The following is a 27999-nucleotide window of genomic DNA, read 5'->3' on the forward strand; positions in this document are numbered from 1 at the left end:
AAGTGAATTGCGTCAGTGGCGCATGCAGGGCAGGCTTGAAATGCGCCTGATCTGGCCAAGCGGATGAAAGTAGAGGCGCACTGTGGGGAGAGAGGAAAAAGTTCTCAACAAGGAGAGGCAGGACTACTCTTACGGAGCCCCTGCAGTCTCACTTTTTATGCCTCCTAAAGACTTTCCCTGCCATCCTTTTGCCTTTTCGCTCCGCAACGCCGCGTTTACGTCTTCGAGAGAGAAATCCTACTTTTTGACTTAAGTGAAAGCACCAGCAGCACCATGGAGCTGCTCTGCCTCGAAATGGACACCATCATTCGAGCTCGTCCCGATCCGAACCTCCTGTGCGATGACAGAGTCCTGCAGAGCTTGTTGACCATAGAGGAGAGGTTTCTACCGCAATATTCCTATTTCAAAGGCGTCCAGAAAGATATTCAGCCCTTTATGAGGAGGATGGTCGCGACTTGGATGTTGGAGGTATACCGAAACACCGAGTGCTGACAATTCTCATTATTTCCGTGCTCGACTTTAAAGCCTCTTCATTTGTTTCATTGCTGCTTACTGAGCGCTGTTTGCATTATTTTGGACAGCAGGTCCGACTTATTGCTCTCATTTCCAGCTGCTTATTGCTCAGATTAACCGAATGTGTCGTTTTCCGTCATTTCTTACCATTTTTAAAGTCCGCTCTTGAAGGCTGTGTTTATGAAACTTGTCGCTGTGAGATCAGCGACACCAGAGAATTTCTTTTCTGGCTTCACATGTTGTCCGAGCAGGCTGCCCGTTCATTCTTTAATGTTATTATTTTAGATAGCCTGAATATTTCCATGCACACGTATGCACTCCCCAATGCAATGCTGCTCTTCTATCGCCATGTTGGTTTTTACAGGAGCGCTTGTGCTTTTAAGAGGACTTTACAGTGTCATAAACGCAATAACAGCGCTTATAACCCATTGGCAATGACAGAAGAGGTTCTTGGGTGTCCGATGAATATAGAAATGATGACAAAAAGCGTTGCAAACATTTTAGGTATCTATTTTAAATGTCGGAAGGGGCGAGGGCCTTATCTGTGCTTTTGGTCTTTCCCCCGTCGCAATGCCTCTCTCTGGAATTATGTTCGATTTTTGACACTTGGTCAAATATTTCTGATCATCGTCCATCTGTAAACAATCTGCAACCCTTAAGCTTTATTTTCATGTAAATATTGTCAGGATCCGACCAGCTGGAGATTTTTAATTAATTTTTGAAATAAATATATCGGCTCGGCGGTGACGCACATCAGACCAGCCTCTTGCGACTCGTCTTTTATTTTGACATTTTATTCATATTTATCGTGTATGGATTTGGATATGAATTGTCGGGTATGATGTCGAAGACCCTGTTGGACATTATGGTGCGAAGAAAATCGATCTAGACAATTTATTTATATTTTTAATTATTTTATGAAAATATGACGAATGAAAAAAAGTGTGTTTCCGTGTGCTGCCCTGCATGTCGGGGTGTTTTTTGGCTCGGCTGATAGTGACTTGAATTCATTTCTTAGTGAATGAACTGCAGGAATGCGACTCTATTGACAGTTTGTATCTGAGACTTATTTCATTCTTTGTCAAATCATCTATTTCGAATTAATTTATGATGTCGCAACCGATTAGGGCTGGGCGCAAATTCTTGGCCGGGCCCCAACTATGTGTGTCACTGAATTTATATGTGCTCTTTATGTGATTAGACTTTTGTTTCGTTATCTCCTAAAAGTTTTAAACACATTTGACGTGTTGGAAAAGCAGTCAGCTCACTGCAGGCTGGGTTAACATTGCTGCATTGTCTGCTGTCTCTTTCTTCAGGTTTGCGAGGAGCAGAAGTGCGAAGAAGAAGTTTTTCCCTTGGCCATGAACTACTTAGACAGATTTTTAGCCGTGGTACCCACCAAAAAGTGTAACCTGCAGCTGCTGGGAGCAGTCTGCATGTTTCTTGCATCCAAATTGAAAGAGACTCGTCCATTAACTGCAGAGAAGCTTTGCATCTACACAGATAACTCCATCAGACCACAACAGCTGCTGGTAAGCAACAAGTTGCTTCAACACTTTTCACAAAATTGACACTTGTGAGGATTCATGCTGTCACCATCAGCTAGTTAAACAGAGCTTCATGATATATTCATGTGTTTTGTTCTGCATCATGTTTGCCTTTGGAAACCAGGGGCTTATTTCATGTGTTTTAATGCAACAGTTCACTTAAATGTATTTATTTAGCTCCAGAAAGCCCATACTAAACACAGGAGCTGTTGTCATTTCACTGAATCTGTTGTCCAATCTCTACTTTGGACTTGTGCCGTCATCAAAGGTGCATGAAGAGCGAGAGCTTCACAGTGAATTGTTCCACAAGGGCTCTCTTTACTGTACTGTAGGACCCTCTGGTGCTTTACAGTGTCCATCCAGTGTGTGTAATGGTCTCCATCGCCATCTAGTGGCAGATATTTGCACAGAGCAACGAGGTCAGCTTGAACTCCAGCCAAAGTTCTGACTCTGTTCCTGTCAGCTCGAGAGGGAGAGACACAGAGAAATTCAAGTTTGCCTTTTACAGTTCAGTCTTCATCCAAAAATAACCGTGGATGCACACATTTCTGAAATTATGTCATGCCGCGCTATTTCTGATTCTCACATATTTTTCAGCGCTGAAATGTGGCTCATAGTCAGAATGACACATCTAACTGATGATGCCGGGTGCATTATGTGTCATTTGGAGCACAAAAATGTCTTTCCTCCACGTCCTGTGTTTGATAAGGCCTTTTTGCTGCCTTCACCAGCACAAACCAATTAATTAACTCAGTTTCCCATCAGATAAGTGTTTCCCCACTGCTCTGTGGTGCTACATAAACATTCCTCAGTAAACAACAGCCAATCCCACCCATGTTGTGAAAGAGGCCACATATTATGATTCAGACATGGCTGATGGTTGCAGGCCTGACTGTCGGCTCCGCTCGCCGTGCTGATTGCTGCAGTATATTCAAGTTCCTGACGAGCTGCTGTTGGTTTTGTTGGTTTCTGATAATTTTGTGGAATGTGTTTCTGCTTGGGAATATTGTGTCAGATTTGATTTCCCCACTCTCCAGCAAGGATTTCAATGGTCAGCGTGTTACAGGCAGTCAGGGGTTTGACAAGTAAACAGAATGTTCATTAAAAGCAAAAAAAGTGGGACGGACTTGTGTCATGCTGCATTTTTACAAGAGTCCATCCTACCTACAAAACCCTCAGTCCTTGAACTGGTTTGCCGGGGCCTCTACTCACTGTTTCTGTATAAGGCAGTATTTTGGCTGACAAGCAGATACAGGAAACAGAGATCAGCTGCTCAGGGCATGTGATCGTTTTTTTGTCCTCGTCTTTGGTAACATTTCTTGTAAATAGAACCACAATTTTACAAAGAAGGTGTGACCAGAGGAAGGCAGTAGCAGAAGGAAGTGGGTGCCTGCCTGCCTGCCTGCCACTCTGTCAGCATCGAGCCTGTGTTGCAAGGTTTGTCGTAGTGTTTGCTGTAGGCTCCAATCTTGGAGGGGGGGGGGGGGGGGGGGGGGTGTTACCATTTGGCAAAGGTTGGCAATTTCCTTAGGCCCCATCAGGTAAAACACCTGATGAACTTATGGTTAAGAAATGTTTAAAAACTTTTTGTCAATGAATTATGTCATTCTAAACATCCATATGCTAAAATAGCATCAAGATGCTTAAATAATGTCGCAGGGCCTCCCCGCTACACTGGACTGCCATTTTAACATTTATATTCCCAACTAATGTAAACTAACAGCTCGGTGTGGTGTACTGGCTGTTGAAAAATGAAGCAAAGCTACCCAAGCAGTGCTGGAAAATGGAGGAAGCGGGAAGAAACTTAAAGACAACACCCAACCCAGTCACAGCCTGTTAAACCTACTGCTGTCTGGCAAGAGATACCAAAGTACCTGCTGCCATACCACCAGGCCATTTCATCCTCAGCACTCCTCCGGAGATAAAAGTTTATTTTCATGGCTTAATATTTATTCAGCGATTGAAATGGGGGACAAGGGATGTGGAGGGCCCCATGCCTGTGCTTGCCTTAGGCCCCAAAATGACTAAATCTGCCCCTGCTTGCTGGCACTGATAGAAAAGGCTTTTGAGAGCAGGAGGCGGCCATGTTGCAAACATCAGAGCAGCCACAATCAACAAACCACTGCTGGTCATTACCATTTGCATATGATCAAATAATTGAATCTTTGAGATACTGGTGGTTGCACATCTAGAAGCAAGCAGAGGAAGATGCCTTTCACCTTTAAATCAGAGGTGCTTTTATTCTCTCATTTCCTCCCACATGATTAACCGTGGCCCTGTTTTTAAAAAGCCTTTCCTCTGTTCTATCCACGTCCCTGACATCAAGGCGATCGGGAAACACTGCAAGGCTGAAAAAGGTCACTTTGATTAGAAAATTGCAGGCTGGTAGCAGGGTCAGTGGCAGCCATGTTGGATTGTCTCATGACTGAGTCCATGTGGTCTCTCTGTCTCTCTGAAAGGGAAAATGAAGAGCATCCGTGGTCCCAGTCACAAGGCTCCAGTCCGGAACCAAACCACAAAATTTTTTCCCAAATTAGTCACCAACTCTTTCGTTAATCACCTCCTCCTCTAGGAAGTGAAAGTAACAATACACTCTAAGAGAAGAGAACACCACACCTAGTGTCCCCCAACACACACATTACACACTCGTCTCAATGTGTGTCATCACATTTTGCCAAGAGATCCACATTAAACAATTCAGTTTAAAAGTTAAGACCAGTGAATTGATTCAATTCACGTCAAGTCAAACGCTTCCCAAAGTTCATGCTTCGTGTGAAACAAGTTCTTTTAACATAAGATTTTAAGTTGACTGAAAGTGGTAAGCCAAGCTGAGGTAGTATTCTAATGATTCAACACAAGTTATCTTTTCTAATCATTACAAACATGAACGTGAACATTACAGACAAAATTGATTTCCTTTTGTATTCAACTCATCAGAAGAACTCATGTTTGTAAGTTCTGAAGTGTTCTGAAAATAAATACCAGAAATTTTAGGTTTAACTAACTTGAATCAAATAAAACTTGTATAATTGCATTAAGTTAAAGAGAAGAGTTTTTACAGTGTATAAGGAGTAACGTATTTACTGATGAGTATCAAAGGATTAAATAGAATTAGCAGCAAAACACAAGATGCAGAAAAGAAAAGTACGTTCACTGTTGATACATTCACTGTTCACTGTTTTTGATGTTTCACATGATGAGATGAGATTAAATAATGAAACTGTTCAACTTTTTTTTTATGTAAAACAGATTTATTGCTGATCCTGCTCAACAAGCGCAGCCTTCCTATCCATTTTCACTGAAACACATACACACACAGTAGAACCTCTGGTGGGCCTCTTTAGGAAAGTCCCCAGATGCCAGACAGACAGACGGGGAGGGAGACAGTGTTGTGAGGTCACCTGGGTTGGTGGCGCTGCTGGTGTTTCTCTGTCCCAGGCCCAGCCAAGCAGAGACTAACGTAATAACAATAATGCTTAACCTCCACACATACGTATGTACGGGGCCAGGGGCCAACAGAGGCACAGTCACTCACTTAAGGCTGTAACGGTCAACTGCAGTAAAGTGCATAGGAAAGTAGCACTATAACGATGAGTCCATTAATCTAATAGTTGTGAAATATTAAATTAATCACCAGCTTCTCAAATGTGACTATTTTCTGTTGTCTTTCGTCCTCATATGACAGCAACCTGAATATATTTGGGATGTGGACAAAACAAGACTTTTGAGGACATCATCTTGGGCTTTGGGAAACAGTGATAAACTTTTGTCACCTCATATTGACATTTTATTCTCCAAGTAATTGATTAATCAAGGAAATGGTTGATAGATTAATTGATAATGAAGATCATCTTAAATTGCTGCCCTAGTGTAAAGTGAGTGTAAACTGCTACAGAATGTAAATATGTGGTCATACTTTGTGTTTGTCATTCTGGATCGTTCTCAGTTTTATCTCTCTGCCTTCTACTCTGTCTCTGTCTTGCTCTGTCCAGGAATGGGAACTGGTGGTTTTGGGGAAGTTGAAGTGGAACTTGGCAGCAGTAACGCCAAACGACTTCATCGAGCACATTGTGAGGAGGCTGCCGCTGCCCGAGGATAAGCTGGCACTTATACGCAAACATGTCCAAACCTTCATTGCCCTATGTGCCACAGGTAGGACAAAATGCAATCCTCTGTCACATACATTTAAAGGACTAGTCGGGCAGGGGTGGGGTATGAGGTACTTATCGACAGACTGTGTATTACCTATAGTACATAGCGGTCAGCACGCCCACAGTTTGGACATGCAGCAGGAGTGCCAGTGTAGAAAGCTAAGCAGTGCTCTGCTCTGGACAGGATCAGCACCAAGAGGTATTTTAGCAACTTACAAAAGGTCCACCTACAATCAATCAGTTTACTGTACACTATATTTAGAATATTTTCACTTCTTTACTTTGCCTTTAAACAGTCTTTTCTAACAGGAAACAGCTGTTATTATAAGCCACGTATCATTGTCTTCAAACCAACCAAACTCCATAGGCGAAATCGTTGTTTTACCAGCCACAGAACACAGGAGTTGCTGGTCGATCACTGCCTCGACCAGTCAGTTTGTTTGAATTATTATACAGATCCAGGCAGCGTTAGACCAGCAACTCCTGTGTTATGTGAGGTAAAATGGAATTGAGATGGTTAGTTTGGAGAGAGCAATGTTTGGCTTATTGAATTGCTGTTTCCTGTCAGAAAAGGCCATCTGACAGCAAAGTAAAGCCGTGAAAATATTCCAAATGTGGCGTACACTTACATACACATCTTGATTTTTAGGTGGACCCTTTTTAAGTGGCTGAAATACTTTAGTTGTTGACCCTGTCCACAGCAGTTCATTGCTTAATTTCCATGCTGGTGCCCCTATCACCTTTAATGTCTTGTATCATTAACAGATTCTTCTCCTAATGAAGTGTGATGTTTAATTTGACCCAAAAGATGACCATACAGGGTGCAATGTCATCCTGATATCACATCTTTCCTTTTTTTTTTTCTTTTTGGTGTTGCAAGTGACACAGATCATGAATAAGCTGCCAAGTTGAACGAAGCAATAATGGCTTGCATCAACATACTTTCTCATGTTGCAAAATATCTTTATCTGCACATTCTTCCTTCAGCACCGTATCAAAGCCCTCTTCTCTCAATAACATGCGGCAACAACTCTGTTCAGGGGTGTGCTGCTGTGGGCCAGTCACGGCCCGCCGTAACTCAAGTGAGATGCATTACCTCCAATGGGAAAATATTCTGCCTAAGAAAAGCATGTGTCACGGAAGACATTTCAGCGTTAGGCTCTTAAGTCTGACGTCCATCATTTGTCTTCTCCCAGGCTGGTATGTGGTCATGTTTTCTAGGCGTATCAGTGGCTTCCAGAGCATCCAGTAACACTTCAAAGCAGACTCAGCCTGGTTGAGGGGCATTCCCATGTCGCACAGGGTCGAGAAGAGGAATGGACAGGGGTGGAGGCAGGCAGGCCATTGTCTCTCTGCTCTTGAGGTGAATTGTTCCCTCAAGATCAAACATCCAGCAAGTCGTGGGAGGGACAGGGAGCCTTTAACATGATCTGAAGAGACGGCGAGGTCGGGACAGAGAAGATGCAGGAGGGAACAGGGGAGTCAGGGAAAAGCCAGAGGAGTGTATTGTTTTTGCGCTGCCAATTCTGAGGCATGTCATGTTTTCATATCTCTTTCCCCTGCCGCCTTCCTCCCCTCTTTCTCTCCCCCCGAACTTCTCACGCCTCCCCGCCCTACAGCTGGAGGACATGATAGCTTTCCCATGTTGAGATTCTCTATGGGGCAGGTTTCTCCTGTTTGTGTCACCACCAACTTCACATTCAAATCCGAAACTGACAGGGGTAGTGATAGGAAGGTAGTTCTAAACGTGCTAAACTTTGCAATATGGCCAGAGGCTGTAATTTTTTACATGTACATACAGTGGTGAGAGAAAGAGAGATGCTGTGGCCTGATAAACATGATTATAATAGTCTACAGTACCTGAGAATCATATCACAATCACAATATCTGTCAAAATCATCACAGTATGACTGGCTGGTTGACGCTTCTTTCTTTCTCACTTTCTGGCTGATGTCCCACCACACTGTAAAAAAAAATCATATGAACTTAGTGGAATCAACTCATCTTTTTGCATTTACTTATAAATAAACTCACAAAACATACATGAGTCTTTTGACTTGAAATGATGAATTGAATGAATGCACTGCACTTGCAGTTGTTTGTAATATTTGCCAGCGTGACGTTAGAGTTGTTGGTTCAACCAAATATCTTAAGCTTACTGAATGTAAATACTTAATTTGTTTTGAGTTACCTTTCTTTTCAAATTCAGGCAACTCAAAATTTTAAGGCGGCACAGCACTAACTTTTTTAAATTAGCCTTTTTTTTAACAGTGCACCACCAGCAGCTTCCTTCTCTGCAGGCCTCAAACAGGAATGCTAACTTCACCCCCCTCATGGGAAACAATTCCTTGTGCTGACATCATTCAGAGGAGTGTGTGAGTGTGGTTAAATGAATACAAGGGAGGTGAGAGGTATTTACAACATAAAATGATGGAATCCTGGTAGATATGATAGGGTGAGAAAAGTGTGCAAAAGTTTACATTTGCAAAGTTTTGAAGAAGAAACGCCTGTTTTCTCTCTTTCCTTCACCCTCTCTTACTATCTACTTCTTCCTATCTCACCCCACATCTCTCACCCCTTATTTTGTGCCAGCGGATTAATGTGTGGAATGACAGCGTGTCAGTGATCGGACCTATTCCCAAAGCAACATTGTGAAAGACTCAGCATGCACTTTGTCCTTAATTGCTTCAATGAGGCAGTGGAAATAAATTTACGAGCCTCCTGGAGTCGTCCTCCTGACATTGTGTTTTAGGAGAGACTTTCTGCAGATAGCTCTGGATTAGCAACAGGCCATTTATCTGTGTACGCTTTCCTCAGACTTGTATCCAGGCAAACACAGAGCGATGAGGGCAAGACGGAGAAAGAGGGAGCGCGGGTGAGTCAACAATTTGGTGCATCTGAAGATCTCTGGGAATTCGAAACCCCATTTGTGGAACGTTCCCAGCCGTAAATCTTTTCGGGGTTATCTGGTGAGAATCCTCCTTGAGACATCCTCCGAGCGGAGAAGGTAAAGACGCAGCAGCAGAAGGAGGAGATCTCTCAGGAGGATTTACATTTGCAAGACAGTTGACAACGGGTCACCTGTGGCCTTCCTATTTCATACAGTCTCATTCAAGCCACCACCCACCACTACTCCCACCGCCGCTGCCTCTATACTGAAAAAGAAAACACGCATAAAACCACGGCTCTCTGTTTTCAAGGGAACAAGAGAGAGAAGAGGAGAAGTGGAGAATAAGGCCTCTCATTCCTAATGGCTCCTCTCTTTTGATGAAACAGTTCCGTTCGGGCCACTCGGTGGGATTTTGTCAGGTGGCGCAGGCTGGCTCTGTATTAATTAATAACATTGGCTGGTCCTTTCAGGAGTATGCAAATGGCTCGGGAGCTCAGCTAGAGGCTGGGAGAAAGGAGACAAAAGGCTTGGCCCTTACATTTCATATGCAGAGCCATGCGAGGGTCAGCGCTGCGGGGCCACTTGATAGGAAACACCAGCGTTTCCCTGAGGCAGGCCGCCGGATAATAGCCCAGAAACAAGCTCATTAAGGGAGATTATGAACCTCCATTCCTACACACAGACACCAAGCACTCCGAGCTTCCTCTTCTATTCTTATTCAATTGAGGTAAAGTGGGAGAATGGACGGGGTGCATGGGGCAGACAGATGCACCACAACCTGTCTGCTGCAGTTATTGAGCTCCGTCTTCTTGCCATATTGGCAGGGATTATGCTCTATTATTTTATACCGACTCCAATAGCCCTCTCTGTAATGGTATGGATGGAATGGTGACAATAGTCATAGAAGTGGATCAAAAGAAAATTCTGGATCAGAGCCAACAATACCGTCCAAAAAAAGAGTCAATTGTCCTGGAGGACACAATGACGATTTTGCTACAAGTTAGGATGTAAATAACCAATGATTTAAGTAAATGAGTACTCATTTTGTTATCTCGAAATAATATTTGATTACTTTTATTCTGGTGTGTGGAAGCGTCTTTGTATTATGTGAAGTAACTTGATGCTTAATTGGTTAGTTAGTAATGTCACTTTTTAACATAGAGGAGGGGTTGTCAACATTTTCCAGGACATAGACACTTGAGCTGATAGAGAGACAGAACCCCTACTACATATATATCATATATCATATATTGCATTGAGTATTTTTGGGTCTTCTCTCATTTGCGCTTCCCCATAGTTACTAAGTCAGCAGCAGGTGTAGCATTGCTAATGTTAGCTGTGTTAGCCTCACTCTCTGCACTTTCTCCAGTGGTTTCTGAAGTGGAGGGTATGTCAGAGCCTCTTGTTTGTGAAGTTATAAAATGATCCATTGTAGCTCACACAGTGTCTTACACTTATCAGACCAATAATGTTAGTCAACAGATATACCAGTTGGCTTTAGTACTCACACAGTTGTGTCTGTCATGCTCTTCACACTACAGAAGTGTATGGTATTTTTCACTGTAAAGTTTGTTACGCAGCTTCTAAGCTATAGAAAGTTGGATGACAAGCTTACTTACAGCGTTCCTCCACTGTATTTCATTTTTATTTAAAATGATGAAGCCGTGTACCTCAAATGGAGGCGTTTTGTCTATACAAGAAGAGACAAACTATGGTCAAAAGTGCTCATTTATATGCAACAGTCAAATATTTTAAATGATTCATAAGTCCTCTTTTCATCTTAGCTGTTAAGCCTCTGGTCCAGAGGCAGGAATGTTCCTCGTAGCTTCCTCTCCAAGCGGCTGCTGCACGGTGAATCCCCTCCAGGCTCAGCTCTACATTCTAGAGATGAATGATTCATCTCAGATGTGGTCAATGAAATGGTCTTTACTGGTGTTTGTTTACATAAAACTTCCTTCATGCTTGATGATTCAGAACCCCAACAAATTAGCCACCTCCTCCAACAAATTATCATCTCTCCACACGCTCCAGTAATGTGAGGAGTCACGTCCGGTCTGGCTGCACCGTCAACACACGGAGCAGGAAGAATCGCCCTGACAGTATGCTCCCAAAAATGTGACACTCAGAGTGACTCATGGAGTGGCATGTCCTGAGTTCCCCCGTTCACCTCGCTGCTGTAATCAGCACCACACTATAAATACTGGGGCCAGCTGAGTCACACCACAAACACAAAGTCTGAGATTTTCTGCTGTTGGTGCTGCAATTATCCCACCAAAAAGGTTAAGAAATCAAAATATTTTTAGTTTACATGTTTACCTTGGAGGTCATGCTGGCCACACAAGACTAATATTTGTGACTTGAAATAAAGTAAATGTCAGTAGCAGCTAGATTGACCTGACAGCATTTCTGATAACAGAATGCCCTCCAAGTTTTGATTAGAGAGTTTAAATACTTAAGTGAACACTTAATTTTGTCCAAATCATATGAACTACAGGAGGAGAGAAAGACAAAAGAGTTTTTGAAGATTTCAGCAGAGGCAGACAGAGGCTGTCTGAGGGGCAGGGGTGAAAAAAGGAAAAAGGGCACCAGCTGTATGTGTGGGGCAACAGCACATTGAAAAATATATGATGAAACTGTTGTAGTCCCTGGGTTAGGATAAATTGTTTTATTGTACAATTTAAAGTACAGTACAACAGCCACTGCAACCCTGTGATAAAAACACACAGGGAGCTATTCACTATTTAACCATGGACAGGCACATCAAGGCCAACTAATTTCCTAGCTTGAAGGGTAGCGACATGGCACTTTATCATGGTTTGTCCACTAGAAGGCCATCCTAGAGCCACTTTTTTAACTTTTACTGCTTTTTTCTGAATCACCTTCTATATACATAACATGTAATTGAAAACACATACATGTGTTAAACACTTTTAAAATGACATATGAATTTAGGCTGCATTAACGGGCCATATCATTGTTTTTTCCCTGGAAAAAAATAATTAAATGCTTTATAAAAGGTGTAGTGCAGATATAAATCTTAAATTTGCAGAATTTCCTCCATAGTCTTTTATTTATTTGGTGACCCAAGTAGAATCTCCTGTGACCTACCTGTGGGTCACGACTCAGTCTCTGGGAACAACTGCCCTAGAGGGTGCTTTACCATGTTTTCTCCACTAGAAGGCCAGCCTAGAGGATATTTTATCATGTTTTGTCCACTGGAAGAGGTTTTATTTTGGGTTTGATTTGATTTACCATAGGGTTTTTTTGTTGAACATGGGGGCACCAGGTGGGGAGATTGCCCCTGCCCCCCTCCCTTAGTCCATTATGTGTATTTCAATCAGGCACAAATAGAGTTACCAATTCTTCCAATGTGGAGAAAAGTGATTCTCCTTTGATCTGATCCAAATCTGTACGCCCCTCATCACTGACGTTACTGCTGTTACGCCTCAGGGCTGCAGCTGTGACAGTGGAGATGATGGTGCAAGACTGAGGCGAGCTGTCACAGGATGCTACAATTAAGGAGGAATTCTATTTTCTGGCAAGTTGAAATCATAGTTTGAGCAGGGTGCGTGACTCAGACTCTCCCAAGGTTTGTTTTCTGTTTGTCTCCAGAGTGACAGCCTGGAATAAGCGCTAATGGAATATGACAGATGGCAGTGTCGAGTTATCGTTTCTTAATCAGTGATTTCTCCCCATGTTGCATGTGGAGGAACTTTTTAAGCCCAGGAGGGGAGTTGTTGTTGTTTGCATAGAGCTACATAAGGTGTAGCGTCTGAGCAGCTCTCTGCAGACCTTGTTTTGACCACCAGGCCGTGTTGCATTAGTGGTGAAACTTACTGTCATGCCAATCCCAAAATTATGTTTGTTTTTGGCCTTAATCAGTCAACAGGCCGTGGGTCCTCGTAATGCTACTCCTTTAATAAACAAGGTCAATAAGCGCTACATGTATACAGTAGAACACAAGAGCCTGATTTATTGCGCTGGAAAGAGAGGAGAGGGTGAGAAGGAGAGTTTTTTTCTTTCTTCTTTTGGCTGTTGTTCAACTTTCCAACTTTAATTAATTTACAAGTTTAATGTGCATACTGTGCATCGCAGCCACCCAGAAGGAGTGGGCCATGTAGGGCAGCAGACTGTGTGACCAGAGGCCTGGGGATGAAGTTTCAGGGGGTAGGAAGGATGGAGGAATGGAGATGAGGGGGCACAGGGAGGAGAAAGGGCCATTGAAGGGGGTGAGAGGCGTGCAGGCCAGGCCAGCCAGCCGCTGCTCACAGGGAGCTTTCCATCGCAGGCGTCCCCACTCAGCTACATACACTGTTTATCCTCAACATGAATATCAATGAGGGCCTCCTAAAATACGGCCATTCTTCCCCCCACATGCAGCAGCCACCAGGCCGGAGTGTCAGCCCGCATCGGCTGCACGCGCGCGTCCTTGTTCTGCTACAGACCTGTCTTGTCTTGAGTGCGAAAAATCAGCTTGCTGCCCACTGCCCGCCACTCAGCTCTCCCACAAACCTACGTCTGTGCTGGGTGTGTGTGTGTGTGTGTGTGTGTGTGTGTGTGTGTGTGTGTGTCTGTGTGTGTGTGTGTGTGTGTGTGTGTGTGTGTGTGTGTGTGTCTGCATCTTAAAGCATGCAGGCATCAGTGCATTGTTTCTCGCCTGGGTCTCTGAGGTGTCTGCCTCCTTGCCTGTCAGTCCGCACTCACTGCACACGTACAGTAAATCCGTGTATGCCTTTGTCCTCTTCTCGCTCTATAGAAACCTGTGCTCTTACAGCAGTGATGTAATGCCGAAGGGCTTTGTGTGCTCTTTCCTCTTGGCTCGAGGTAGCCTTTAATAAATCGCCCCTTGGCAGAGGCCCAGCGGCTAACACAGGGGTGTATAATAAGTTCATTTATTTGTCAACACTGAGCCCACAAGATGAGAAAGCGCCTGGCTGTGCATGTTAAAAAGGCAGTGAGGGGCTGCCTTTACAGCTATCAAAGGGCCTACCTCTTTGATTCCAGATTAAAAAAAGAGAAGGAAGAAAAATCTCCTTCAGAGCCATCGCACGCAGTTTGCTTTGCAATTGAATATGGCAATATGTTAATGCGCAGGCTGTTTCTATGCCCCCGCTGCCCACTCCTCCAGCCCATAGGTGGCCCAGGAACAGAGGCATACTTGTGGGGGGAGGGAGGGGGGCGGGAGGCAGGAGGTGAAGGTCGCTGGAGGGCGACTCTTTTCTTCTTCCAAAAACCTCACAAGAGTCTGGACACAGACTTGAGAGTGATGTGCGATTGGAGTTGTCCACCCCCTCTCCTCTCCCGCCACCTTCCCCTTCTTTTCTCCCTGTCGCCTTGTCGCCACACCGTCCATCGCTCCTTCTTCATCTTCCTCCCCCCGTCCCCCTCCTGTCCGGCCATGGTCTTTGTCCGGCCTGTCTCGCTGAATTGGTATCAGCAGAGAGGGGATGGATGCTGTGTCTCTCAATTGGGTGAAATGAGGTGATGACTCTGGACAATGGAGTCACACTCTTCTGCCTTCCCTCTCGCAGGCCCGCCACTCTATTAATATGCTAACAGATAGGAGGGCCGCCAATGCAAACCGCTGCCTGTTGTAGCAACAAAGACTGGGGCATGTGTGCCATTCACTGGCCCCATCTAAGCAGGCCATGTGTTGTCCAAAAAGAAAGGTAGAAGTTGAGCAAGACATAAAGACAGAATAGAGAAAGGAGTGTGTGTGTGTGTGTGTGTGTGTGTGTGTGTGTGTGTGTGTGTGTGTGTGAAGAGAAAAACTCTCTCTCCCTGTCTGTCTGTCTCCCTCTCTCCCTGTATGCCAGTTGCCTTGCCTTTTCGGGCTTCTGGCCCGTTCACAAGCTGTCTCATTTGCATTATGAATGACAGTGAGGGGAGCTAACAAGGTTATTGGTCTTTGAGACGCACGCCTGTGACCACACGTGGAAAAAGGACCTACAGCAGTGAGCATTGGCAGAGGCACTGAGCCTCTTTATTCCTCCCTTTCCAAGCGCTATGGGGCTTTTTTCAGCGAGCACACGATTTACTCAGGAGATGGAAGAAAAGGGGCCGGGCTGGGGAAAGGGGGGACCGGGGTGGGGAGCGGGTGAGGGTGGTTGCTTTTCAGCTCCTTTACAAGCCAAGTGAACCCTCATTATCCAGGCCCCTGGTCATTAGTGAGTGCTGCGTTCAGGCCCGCTGCAATAGAAGGATTATTTATTAGCTGACTGCTAGTTTACCAAATCATATTGTCTCTGGAAGGGACGTATCTGTGCCCTGTTTGTGGAGTGTCTGAACGTAAAAGTGCAATTTAGAAACTGCACCAGGTGAATAAAGAAAAAAAAACAGAAACAGTTTTAGTCATTTATCAACTGAACTAAATATTTCAGCTGAGTTAAAGCTATAATATATAAAATTTTTGCATTAAAATGTCTCAAAATGCTAGACCTGTATTTCCAACAATCGTCAAAGCCAGAGATCTTCATGTATCGGTGCATTTCCTACTAGCCGCTAGTTGCTATAACTTTTAGAAAAATAAGGAATACATAAGAGAGTGGGAAAGGAAGTTGAGTGACTAGACAAAACATGAATAAAACTTTCATACATTACTTCATCTGTGAATAGGATTTCTGCCCGAGTCATGTCAGATAGATTTTTATTGGTTTCATCCATGGATGGATTAATGAACACGCCTACCGGGCACAGGCCCAGGGGCCCAAAGAGTCAAGGGTCCCCTGCAAAATGTCACTCAAAGAAACACAAATCTACTACAAAAAGGAGAAAACAGACAAAGCAAAACAACAATTTACGCAAAATGAACACAGAGATACAAAATACCACAAAAGAACCACAAAATGACACAAAATGGCCACAAACACATACAAAACTACAGAAAGATGCATAATAACTACAAATAGTGACTAAATTATCACAAAAAGCTGCACATGACTACAAACAGATGTAAAGCAGCTACAAAAAGAGGCAAAACAAACACAAAGTGCATGTGTCTTGCTCCCATGTAAGGGAGATAATGGGGCCTTTTAGACATCTGTGCTTAAGGGCCCATTGTTTCATCAGTGGTTTCATCTGTTTTACAATGAAGACAACAATTCCCATGATCCCATGCTACTTCATGACACCATCAAACTATACCTTTTGTTATTGTTTTAATGTGAGAGAAACCCTAAGTGGCAGAACTTGCATATGTGCCTTTAACGCAACAATAAATACTCTCCTGTTTATAAACTAATAGCACTGAAGACACATTGAGCTCAATTTGTATTTCTTCCTCTATCAGATTTCAGATTCGCCATGTACCCTCCCTCCATGATTGCCACAGGAAGTGTGGGGGCAGCGATCTGCGGCCTACAGCTGGATTCAGCTGACCAGTCACAGTGGGGCGACAGTCTGACAGACCTGCTGGCCAAAATCACAAACACAGAAGTGGTGAGTTGTTGTTTTCTGTTCCTCTGTCACATCCAAAACTCTTGATGCAGCTTATATTTTTTTATTTTTTTGAGTTTTAAATGCTGCATTCCAGTGTGGTCTGTCAGTCAGGCTTTAGCTAAGAGCTTGATTATTGTGTCTGGAAAGTTTTGGGAGGAAGTTTCTGAGTAATATTTGAATGAGGGGGAGTAAATGTTAGGTGTTGTCTGGTATTTAGCAAAGTACAATTATTACATTAACTCTGTGATTCAAAGCTGAATCAGCTGCTGCTGCTGCTTTTCATCTCTGTCGTCAGTTTACATCTCCAGTGAAGTGCTACAGTTAACTCATCTTGTTACCACTGAAACACACAGTTTTACAATCTGGTAGAGTTAACAAGAAAATTCTTTTTTTTTTTCTACCAGACTTGCAAGAAATACCACATGTTTGCTGAGGTTGTGTGTTTGCGACAGACAGAAATTGAAATGTTGAAATGTCACACACACACATTTGGCTTCAGCGCTGGGATTCAGCTTTCCACAAACACGTTTTGAGGGGATTTCACTGCCAATATTCATCATGATGAGAAAGACCTAAAAATGAGCTTCAATTTAAGACCAAAAATGTCTCCATTAAAAGAAATGCATCGGTTTATGTGCGGTCTCCTCTGTCATACACTTAACTGGACTGAGAGGGAGCATGTAGCAGGTTTCTCTTCCTCTCCATCAGTACAGTCAGGCTGCTCAGGGCCCCCTCATATAAAGAATCCTCTAAATCGAGCCAGGTTGAGAGCATATACAGTAAGCTCTGTCACTGACAGGAATGCTGGCCAGGCCGTTGTGTGGCTGTCTGGGTACAGTGAATGTTGCGGTGGTGGGTGAGTGGAGTCCAAACACAGGCAGGGCCTCTACTGACTCTGAGATGCCTGGCTTTCATCATGCAGATGGGAGAGGGCTTCAGTTTGCTGTAGCTCAGTGTGAGGGTGAGGAGGTGGGCAAAGCTGCAGAGGATAAGGAGGGTGAGACCCTGAGATGATAATTTAATTTATGAAGTTATTTTTTTTATTAGTCTCTTTGGAGGAATTATTCTTCTGCATTTGATCCAGCCTAAGTATTCAGGAGCAGTGGGCAGCCGCAGCGCAGTGCCCAGGGACCAGCTCCAGCTCTGAAGCCGCTGCCTTGGCAGGAGTGCTCGTATTACCAAACATGATGAAAAAGGCTTTTAGTTAGTTTGAGCAGACTTGATTTAAACATGAACATTCAGAGTTCATGTGTGCTCACTGCAGAGGGAGCGGATCAAAGGCCATGACATGGATCCCGAGCCTCAGCCCTGGTATGTTCTATTCTGTCCCAAAAAGAGGTGGAGGAGGTGGAAGAAAGCTGCTGAAGTGTGAAAAGGACACTGGAGGGGGGGATCATGCCTCCCTCGCGACAATCGGCCCTCTCTCGTCTCCTCCATAATGCATCACTGCTGGAAAGCATGGCTCCCTCTGGTGCGAGCTGTGTGAAGTCTCGCTCAGCAGCTGAGGAAAAACAAATAGCTGACCTCAGCAGCACAGGGCCTCAGTGTGTTTAGGCTGCGAGGTCTTAGACTTAAGGGAATTAAGTCGCTCTGTGTCTCTGATCAACTCTTCACATTCCTGGATTCAGACAAGCCATGGCTCGCAGTAAACACACGAGGCAATGCAGAGGGCACCCGTCCTAATTCAACATATATAAGAGCCTTTAGTGTAAACTGCTAAGAACCAGCCAAAACTAAACACATAGAGTATCTTTAGTTTATAAAGTTACTCAAAGTTACTTAAGAATCAGTGCCTGATTGCATATTGCCACTTACACTAAGGTTTCCCTTAAATGTTCATCTAACGATGCATTAGGAAAAAATGAGTTGCATGAGTTGATTACCTAAAGGATTTCCTTTGTTAGCTCAGTATTCCCTTATGCATTGCTGGAAGATCTCCAGTCACCACTTTCCTCAGATATTTTTAATTGACTTATAAAAGTGTCATTAAAAGTGAAATAATTTGCAATTGAAGAGGAGGAGGAGACATCAAGACACATTTTTTGAGACAAGGAAAACCCACTGGATGCTACAAGCGATGCTAGGACCTTGTTAGAGACACTAGATTTGACATAAGCCCTAGCAACTTTGTCGTCAGCCAAACATAAACAACTCATGAACATAAATGTTAACTAGCTTGATATATTGAAACCATGCGGTTTTTATCTCTTTTCGTACTGTCACATAAGTATTTTCATATTTCTTCATCACTTCATCTGTGGTTCATTTCAAAGGAAATTTCTCACATCGAGCTTGTTACTTCTTCCCACCTCTTCTGTTTGTGTGTATTTGTTATAGTTGGGTTGAATTTACTTTGTGCTTGTACTTTCCATATTATTCCACATTATCATCTTCTGCCCAGTTTGGCTTTCTTCTGTTGTCCATTTTGCCAGCTAACACAGGCTAACTAAGTGGGTAAGCTAAGGTAGCTAACAACTGACAATAGTGGTTGTTAGTTGCATTCAAGAATTATGTGTTACCATGTTAACTGAGATGCTCATGTGCTGTGTTGTAACTGCTGTGAAAGCCTTAGTTTATGCAACACTCCTAAGTGAATGACTTAACTTTGCTTGAGGGACAAACTAAAGTTTAAAATTTAAGGTTGTTTATGCAACCAGGCACAGACTTGTGCACCACTTGTGATACAACAGAAAAAACACATACTAATGACACAAGTAGTTGTCAGCATGAATAAGTGGCTTCGGTGCTATTTATGCTGTTTGTCACTGTTGAGCGCTTAGGCTTTCACACACTAAAAAGAGGAAATGGTGATCACTGACCGTGACATTTGAACACTTACCCTACCTTCTCTTCCCAAAAGCTGAATCACTTCATACGTCAGTTCAACACCCGAGGGCCACCTCAACCTCAATTTCTCCTGCAGTCATCAGGGGGGGTGGTATGAACCTGAGTCTAAATGTGTACACACAACATACTGTCTTTGGTTTTGGCCGGCAGCATAGAGGCCCGACGAGATGGTAGAGCAACGTTGGTCTCGTAACCAGCCGGCAAAAGAGCCAGGCAAAATATGAAGGCAAAGCAAGTTTCGCCAACCTCTGCAGCTGCTTCTGCCAACAGCATCATGGCCAACGCCACCCCCCTGGCACCCTGCTGGCATCTGTGGTATCCAGAAGCTGTGGTTTTCCAGTGGAAATGTGATAGGGCCAAGTCACCATCTTGGGCCGCTGGAAGAATGTGTGTAGCCTCACATGCACCTGGTGTGGCCAAGAGGGGCTCCCCGTTAGGGACAGAGGACCAGGCCTGTGTCCCTGAGCGCAAAGTTATAATGTGCAGAGAGAAAATATTACATTTGGGACAATGTGTGTGAACTAAACTAAACTGCACAGATCATCGTTAGTGACAGCACGAAAGTGATAATGTACACTACAATACAACATTTATCCTAATATACAAATGCATAAAACATAAAATACATAATCCTTCCAAATGACAGCTGAGTGAACAGTGTTATTTTACAGGTGTGCCTTGAACGCATCACAGTACCACATTTTTTCCCCAGGAGGGCAAAGTCATAAAAGTCACCCTATTCTGCTTCTGATTGACTAGTACACGCTGCCTTTGTTGCTTGAGTTGGCAAGGTTTAGGTACGAGGAGTGATTCGTTATTTTTAGGGAGAGAATGTCAGAGTAAGCTTTTAGGGGCAAAGTTCGGTGGGTCATGACTTTGCCTTCCTGAAAAATAAAATGGGTATCTGTAGCTCTATGTGAAACAGTCATGGTTGAGCGCCTGATAAATGTGTTTTTCAAGATGAAACTGCACATTTTACAGTATCCTTTTATTGTGACCAGCCCTGTGGGTAATCATGCTGTTCAGTCAGCATCTCTGTGTATCACAGTCGTCAGTTGGATGGATTATCTTGACAAACTGCTCACTAACATGAATTTTAACAAATATGTGAACAAAATTTGAGAGAAATAAACCTTTTGTGTGCACAGTAGAAGAAGTCTGAGATCTTTTACTTCAGCTTGTGAAAAATGGGAGTAAAAACAAAAGTGTTGCACTTATAGTTTTGCTGAGATAGTTAGTAGATCAGTGTGTAGAGCTTCCCTTTATTCTTGAATGATAAAAACGGGAAATAGAGGTTAGAGAAGTGGAAGGGTTTAAGACCACCACTTCCTACACCATATCGTTTTGACACTCATTTTCTCTCAGTCTCTCATTCATCTTTTTTGTTTCAGTCAGGGTCACACACTAAGACACCGGAAACACATTTTCCCTTTTCTCCCCGCCTTCCTGTTTTCATTCCTCTTTTTTTTAATCATTCTGGTTTTCACTGTCACCTAACTATCACTGAGATGGTTTCATATAAGTTGCACGATGGATGAGTGCGAAAATGAAATGTGCTTTTATTGGAGGGGGGGCATTCAACAGCCAAAATGCTTGCAACAAAGATGCATTTATTAGGAAAGATTATCTCTATTAACACAGCCTGTGGCATCACCACTTGTGGTGTTTCGGCATGCAGGCTAGAGGAAGAGAAAGGTCACATTTTTTTATTGTAACTTGTGGAAATTCGAGTCATGTGGTGACTCCTTATTTCCAGTGTCAGCCTCCAGATATTTTGTCTTAAGATTCTCTGAGATCCATAGTGTGTGTTTGCCTGTGTGTTTGTTTCAGCTGTCTGACCACCAGTCCTCCCAGAGTAGCTAACACTGTCTTGTGTGGTACAGTCAGCAGTTAAAACACATTCCACGGCTTCACACATTTCTTCCTTTTGGTTTTGTCTGTCTGCACGACTTCCCCCCTACTGCCAGTGTCACAAAGGCCGCCTGGGGGATCATGCGCACGCCTTGATTTGTCAGAGGGACAGATTGTTGCAGCATGATGTATGGGGTGGTGGGGCAGATGGAGGACCGTAACAACGAGGGAAGATCTGAGGTGGTTATGTGTTTTCCGGGTTGAGGCTACAAAATAAGATGCTTCAGTATAGCACTTCCTCCCATGGCCAACTTATTCAGTATCCAAGTACCTTCTCTGAAAACAGTATTGGTGTTTCCAGTAGTCACACATTGAAGTCATTAGGGTTTCTCGAATAAAGCCCATGGGGCTTGGCATGGGATCCGAACTGCTGCTCACAGACGGGGGGGAGTATGTCTTTTAAGAAGTGAAGGCGTGCATTCTTGCGGTAAGACACAGGCAGTTCCTTTACATGTTCTTCGCTTTACTTAATTTTCTCACAGGAATTGAGATTTTATGACCAATGGGGCACATGTTGGTGGGAAGGTCTTGTGTTTGTGAGTGTGCACACACGCCCATGTTAGCAGCCAACCTCTGGAGGAGATTAAGGGACAGACGCTGGTCGGGTTTCCTCCACGTCAGACCCATTGCTGGGGGAAACGTTCTCCCAGAGGCACCCAGCCCAGACCAGTCCAACCTTGTCAGCATCAAATCATTCCTTGTAGACTGTGATCCAAAAAACTCTCTTAAGCTAATCATCGGTAGATGCTGGAGAGCTCAAAATAAAAGAGATGTTAAGGCAGGAATTACTTCATGCAGACCGCAGATATCACCAAACCCCTCTACGCTCTTAGAAACTGGGTCCAAAAGGGTTCTTTCTAAGGACCAAGGTTCTATCCAGAACCATTTGCTTTTGAAGAACCCATTTTTGAAGAAAGAGTTTGTCAAGGGTTTTTTGAAAGACCGTGGGTTCCATTAAGAACCCTTTTCCTTGAAAGAACCATTTTTGGGAGAAAGAGTTCTTGAAGAATCTGTGAAACCTTTGGAATATAAAAGAGTTCTTGGTAGGACTCACTGGGTGGGTTCTAGATGAAGCCCTTGGAATATAAACTGTTACTCAGTAGACCGCCCTGGGGGGTTCTTGTTACCACTCTTGGACGGACAATAGAACCCCTCTGAGAGGGTTCTTGTTGCAACCATTACACCATACAGGGGGTCTCTGTGGAACCTTTCACAGGGATTTCTGGGCAGAACACTTCACAGATGTTCCCGGTATTGCCCTGTATGTTGGGGTCTTGGTAGAATCCTCTGAATGGATTCCAAGTGGAACCTATGTGAAAGGCTCTGCCAGGAACCAAAAAGGGTTCTCCCGTTGGGACAAGCCGAGGAATGCTGTATGGTTTTAGTTAGCACTTTTATTTTTAAGAGTGTAGGCTGAGTCATTTTGTCAGTGGTCATGTAAAGTAAGTCTTCTTTTAAATAGATTCCTCTCGTCAAGAACTCCTCCGTAACATCACCCACATATACACAATTTCAACAAATTGCCAGTTTTGAAGGTTCAGTTGCTTGTGTAGTTTCTCTTTGACAACCCAGTACATGTCTCACCCTGTCATGTGTCATGCTGTTTGACCTTTGACACTGTGACCTTTTGTCACTCACCCGTGTGCAGCTCCCAAAGAGCAATTGTGATGTGAGTGGGGTCTCGGTTCTCATTTCATCAAGGCCCAGCGGCACCGGGAGCTACAACACAGCCTCAAACTGTGGCCCATCAGGTTTAAATTAGCTGTAAATTTCTAAAGAATGTTACCCCACTCCACAAGCGGTACACTTTCACCCATCCCTCCGGCCATGGGGCGCTCTCAGTTATGTTTCCCACAAACGCCTGGTGCACTGAAGCAGGGGGTTAAGCATGTGTGTGCGTGTGTTGAGCTGAATGCAAGCAACTCTGCCTCAGTTGTGTTATTGTGTTTCACCACCAGAGAGCAGTGTTAATTCTCCATCAGCTCTCTCAGACAGGAGCTTTCATATATCAAGTTTGTTGTGTTACTTCTGAATATCTCCAGCAAATGGATGTTCCTCACCCAAAAACAGTTTGACCTTTCTCTGACGCATTTTCTAACAACCCATTTAGCATTCCTCTGCTTTACCCTCCCCCATTTCTCCACCTCTCCTCATGCACTGCGCTGTCCCCTCTGTCAACCCTCCATCAGAGAAGGATATGAGGGCTCAGCGCTGTTGAGAGGCTCCTCTCCCAGGTGGATTCTCAGATTGCCGCGGCGGCCTTTGATGGTGAAAGGCGAGCCGGCCAGATCTCAGATGGATCCCCTGCAGGCAGGCAGGCACACAGACTGGCTCTCGTTAAAAAAGCACCACCTTTGTGTTCCCACAGGAGGTGGATGTAATTAACATAGCTTTAGTACTACCTGTGTTTTCAGCCGCCGTTGTCAAGGCTACTTCTGTTTGGGTTTTGTGTGTGTTTGGGAATGGTAGAGGCAGTGGGATAGGTGGGTGGTTGGATGGGGGAGGCAGGGGTGTGCGTGCGCAGGGGTGTGCATACGGTAATGCATATGTGTGTGCATGCGCATGAGCACTATACGAGTGGTGTTCGGTGCACAACCCTGGTGGGCTGATGTAATGCTTGAGTCTGGTCCGTGTCTGTGCTCAGCCTTGGCAGTAGTCAGAGCTGCTAGAAAGTTGGTGGTCATTTAAAACCCTGGCTTATGCTGCCCAGGGGCCCCTCTGCTGCCACAACAGGGGCCCCTGTTTGTCATACATTGACAAAAGTTTTCAGATTTCTCTTGCTACTCATGATGATACTTACAGTACAAAAAACAACTGTAGTACTGTATCTTTTGATTCAGACTGAACTGTTGAACAACAGGCAAGCTGAACACCCCTTTGCCTGCATTAAAGGCAAAATAAGCATTATTTGAGGTGGGCTTAAACTGATATAGATTTCTTTTTTTAATTAACCTTTTTAAAGTGGCTAAAAAACCTTTTGTTGCTGACCGTCCACAGCAGTACATTGCTGTTGTAGCCAATACATGTGATAGCAAGCAGTACAATGCCACTTTAAATAATCCAAACTATCCATTTAAATAACGAGCAGGTAAGTAACTCACCTCACAGTATATCTGAGAATAATTGCTGAGGTCTGTGTGTTGGACATGTTGCCAGATAACTTACTCTGTAAAATCTTAAACCTTAAATCAGTCCTTTAAATACAACATTTAAGAAAGGTTAGCTGACAACCTGGAAATGAGAAACACTTCCTGCCCCACTATTATCAGATTAAAATCTATATTTGTTAACAGCTTGTCCTTGTCTCTTGTGGCTTTGCAGGATGTTCTCAAAGAATGCCAGGAGCAGATCGAGCGCGTGTTGGTGAGCAGCCTGCGTGAAGGGCGGCAGCAGCAACAGCAGCAGCAGCAGACGCAGAGGGGCCCCAGTGGGAAAGGCCTGGACGAGCTGGATCAATCCTCCACCCCGACAGACGTCCGCGATGTCAACTTGTGAACCACCGGCGGGGCATCATTGCACAGGATTTACAAAACAAAAAAGCATCATGAAAAAAACCTCAATTTTCTTAAAAGCAGAAAAAAAGAACAAAAGAACAAAAAATGTTTAAAAACACAAGCCCTTTAAAAGAAAAAGAACAATGCTTGCTAGTTTTTTTGTAGATTTTTTCTGTTCTTCGAGTCAAAAAAAAAAAAACACCTGCCCACGAAATAGATTTTCTATGATGTTCTAGTCTAAAAGCAACAAATTTGATACAATGAAGCTCTACGGTGCCTTGGATATACAGAAGGGAAGCCAATCATATTTGCATTCTGCCTCTGATTGTATAGTATGATCTTTAAGTTATATTTTAACCATAGCGTGATAATGAGGCTGTTATGGTAGAAATTGTGGAAACCATTCAGAAAATTGCATACATGGGATCACAGTGGGGCTTCAGTTCTTTTTTTCCTCTGTTTTGTTGTATATGAGTATTATCACTATAACATTCGTGGCTGGTGCGTTAGAGGACACATGTTCGGGCTCCTCGACCATCACACGGTCCTCATGTGTGTCGAGGATGAGACAGACAGAGGAAGTCGTGAGAACATTATGCTAAAAGTTGGTGGGTCCCAATGGCAGGGAAGAGACGGAATGATAATAATTATTAGTAGTATTAGTAATTATTATTATTATTAATATTATTATTGGACATAGTTTGGAACTGAGTAGTAGAGATCAATAAGCTCCTTTTGTCAGGCTGCTTGTGTGTGTCAGTTTGTGTGCAAGCGTGTGTGTTTGTATGTGAGTATGCCAGTATGTATGCATGCCTGCGTGTGTGTATGTGTGAATGCTACATGTGATCCTGTATCGACTATATTAGCAGTGTGCGTTCTATGGCGTGAGGCACTTGAGCAAAGTCAAGTTGTAGACTTACAGACTATGGAGCCAACCCAGGCGTCACACACTTTGTCCATCAGTATAATAACAGGGCATCTATGCTATATCACTGCCTCCATGCATTAACAATGTATCATGGGTCGTTGTTGGCCAACAATAAACTCATGTGCATGGACAGGAAAAAGGAGGATGTGGGCGAAGGGACTTTCACTCAGAGGCCCTTATTCCTTCTTAGAGCATTTTTCCTGAGGTGTTACACTTCAGACTCAGAGGTCATGTGAGGCGTTTGTTTATTACTGCCATTCTGTCAATGAAATATTACAAATACTTCATTCTTTTTCACGTTGTTACGATATGGTGTTTCCTTAGTTGTGAAAGGCTGCTTTGAGTCTGGACAGAGTAGTAATGACCTCTCACATGTGCGAGCATGTGTGGCACACGTGAAAACAGGAGAAAGTCTGGAGGACGTTAGACTCCTCTGTATTAATTAGCAGGGAGGGGACAGGGTGCGGCGTGGAAAGAGTTAGAGAGACAGGGACAGTTTGCAACTAAGAAGTCACTGTGGAGCTGTGGAAGGCACAGGATGGTAGGACAGAGAGGATTTCAGTGGTGCAGGAGCATGCTGCTGTGTAGGAGACCAGGAGGATGATAACGAACAAAAGACGCCCAAAGGCCTCACCATAAAACTCTGATATCCACATATTTGGATGGAATCAACATTAATTTCTCACAATGGATGTCTACAGTGACACAGCTAAGTGAACAAAATCGTTCTGGGTTTCCATTTCCGTGGAAATGAAATGAGGAACTAAGACTGTACGGTGCCAGATCATGTGAGCATGAACTTTCTTTGGGGGGGTGGGTTAGAGGAGTACAGGATGATGATATACTGTCAATGCATCTGGAGTCCCACGTAGGGTTGTGTTCAGCTCCCCTATAATGATTTCAATGGCAAAGCACTTTGAGAACATGCTCCCCAGGAGATAAGTAAAAATGAAATGGGTGGTGATTCGAGGTGAATAGATGTTTTCTTTTTTCTTTTTTTTTTTTTTCCTTCTTAGCCTTTTCTTTGGTTTACTTTGTAGGGCTGGTTTCCCAATCATCAGACATACCTTTGTCAAGCAATAGTCAAATTAAAATGGCTTTTCCACAACTTAAGATGAGAGGACATTCCTAAAAGAAAAAACAAAAAAAAAACATTCCTGTTCCAGCAAAGTGATGGGGAGTTTGAGCGTTTCAGAGAATTGGAGCAGATAGAAAATGCCAATATGAATTGAAAAATGCCTTCACACACAGAGTTCACTGATCCATGGGTTCTGTTTGATTTTCTTTTATATTGTCAAGAAATGAAATATTTGTTTTTACTTGAATTTTTCTTCATATTTATCTGCATCACAGCCACAGATAGTCACACAGGGCAGCGACGAGCTACAAGAAAAGGTGGTCGTAACATCCAATATTTGCACATGTTCCTCAGAGGGCAAGGAGGTTTGCTTTTTTAAGACCAAGCAGAGCCTTTGTTCGGAACCACCTTAACTGATGTGTGTTGCAGTGGTTGGTCAGTTTTCTATGGTGCTGGCTTGTGCAGTTCAGGCCGATTGTCTGTCAGTGAACACATCTGTCCCCTGTGAGCTTTGCTGCTTCAAATCATTGGCAAGGGGGTTCATTATCAGACAGACGTCAGCACAAAACAAGAGACAGATGATTTGTTTTGTTTTGTTTTGTTTTGTTTTGTTTTGTTTTGTTTTGTTTTAATGGGACACGTGGCTTTGCCAGAGCAAGGTGTCTTTGACTTAATGCTTGAGTTTTTTTCATGACGGTATGTGACTTTGCTGCGTGTATGTTTGTCAGACTGAAGAAAAAATATGGGGATCTGATGTTTTAGTGATGTTTTTTTTTCAGTAAAACTGGGCAATTTATTGACACATTTTGCCAAAACATCCCCATCTGAATATCTGATACGACCCCTTAATTTTGCCTCTGTTTGCCTGATGTAAGCTCTCTCCCAAACTTAATGGTTGTGATTTTCTTTCCTGCAATGTATTGTTGCATGTGTTATATATTGAGACCACCTTTTCAATTTGTGTTTGATATATTGTATGGGGTGACCAGACCCACAAAAGGGTTTTTCTAAGATTTAGAGATACTGTATTCCAAAGTGAAGCGAGGACAGAGGAGGAGGTGTGAAGACATCAAGAAAAAAGTGTCAATATTTTTATTGAGTTATTGTTGTCTTTTTGCGCTGCTAAAGCTATGAATTTGTTTCATTTATACAAAAAAATAACATTACCTAGTTGTGATGTGTCACTTGAGTGTGCTGCTATTT

General features: G+C 43.5%; 1 protein-coding gene across 1 annotated transcript; it reads left to right on the top strand.

Moving 5' to 3' along the window:
- ccnd2a (cyclin D2, a) lies at window positions 1-27980 on the top strand. The gene is made up of 5 exons (XM_084733522.1): window positions 1-468; window positions 1830-2045; window positions 6053-6212; window positions 16390-16538; window positions 24618-27980. The coding sequence occupies exons 1-5, from the start codon at window positions 274-276 to the stop codon at window positions 24789-24791; spliced, it is 894 nt and encodes a 297-aa protein (XP_084589648.1). The 5' UTR covers window positions 1-273; the 3' UTR covers window positions 24792-27980.
- The last annotated feature ends 19 nt before the right edge of the window (window positions 27981-27999 follow it).

Source organism: Lutjanus erythropterus, chromosome 13 (genome assembly GCF_056507025.1).
Source record: "Lutjanus erythropterus isolate fLutEry1 chromosome 13, fLutEry1.hap2, whole genome shotgun sequence".
NCBI lineage: Eukaryota > Metazoa > Chordata > Actinopteri > Lutjaniformes > Lutjanidae > Lutjanus > Lutjanus erythropterus.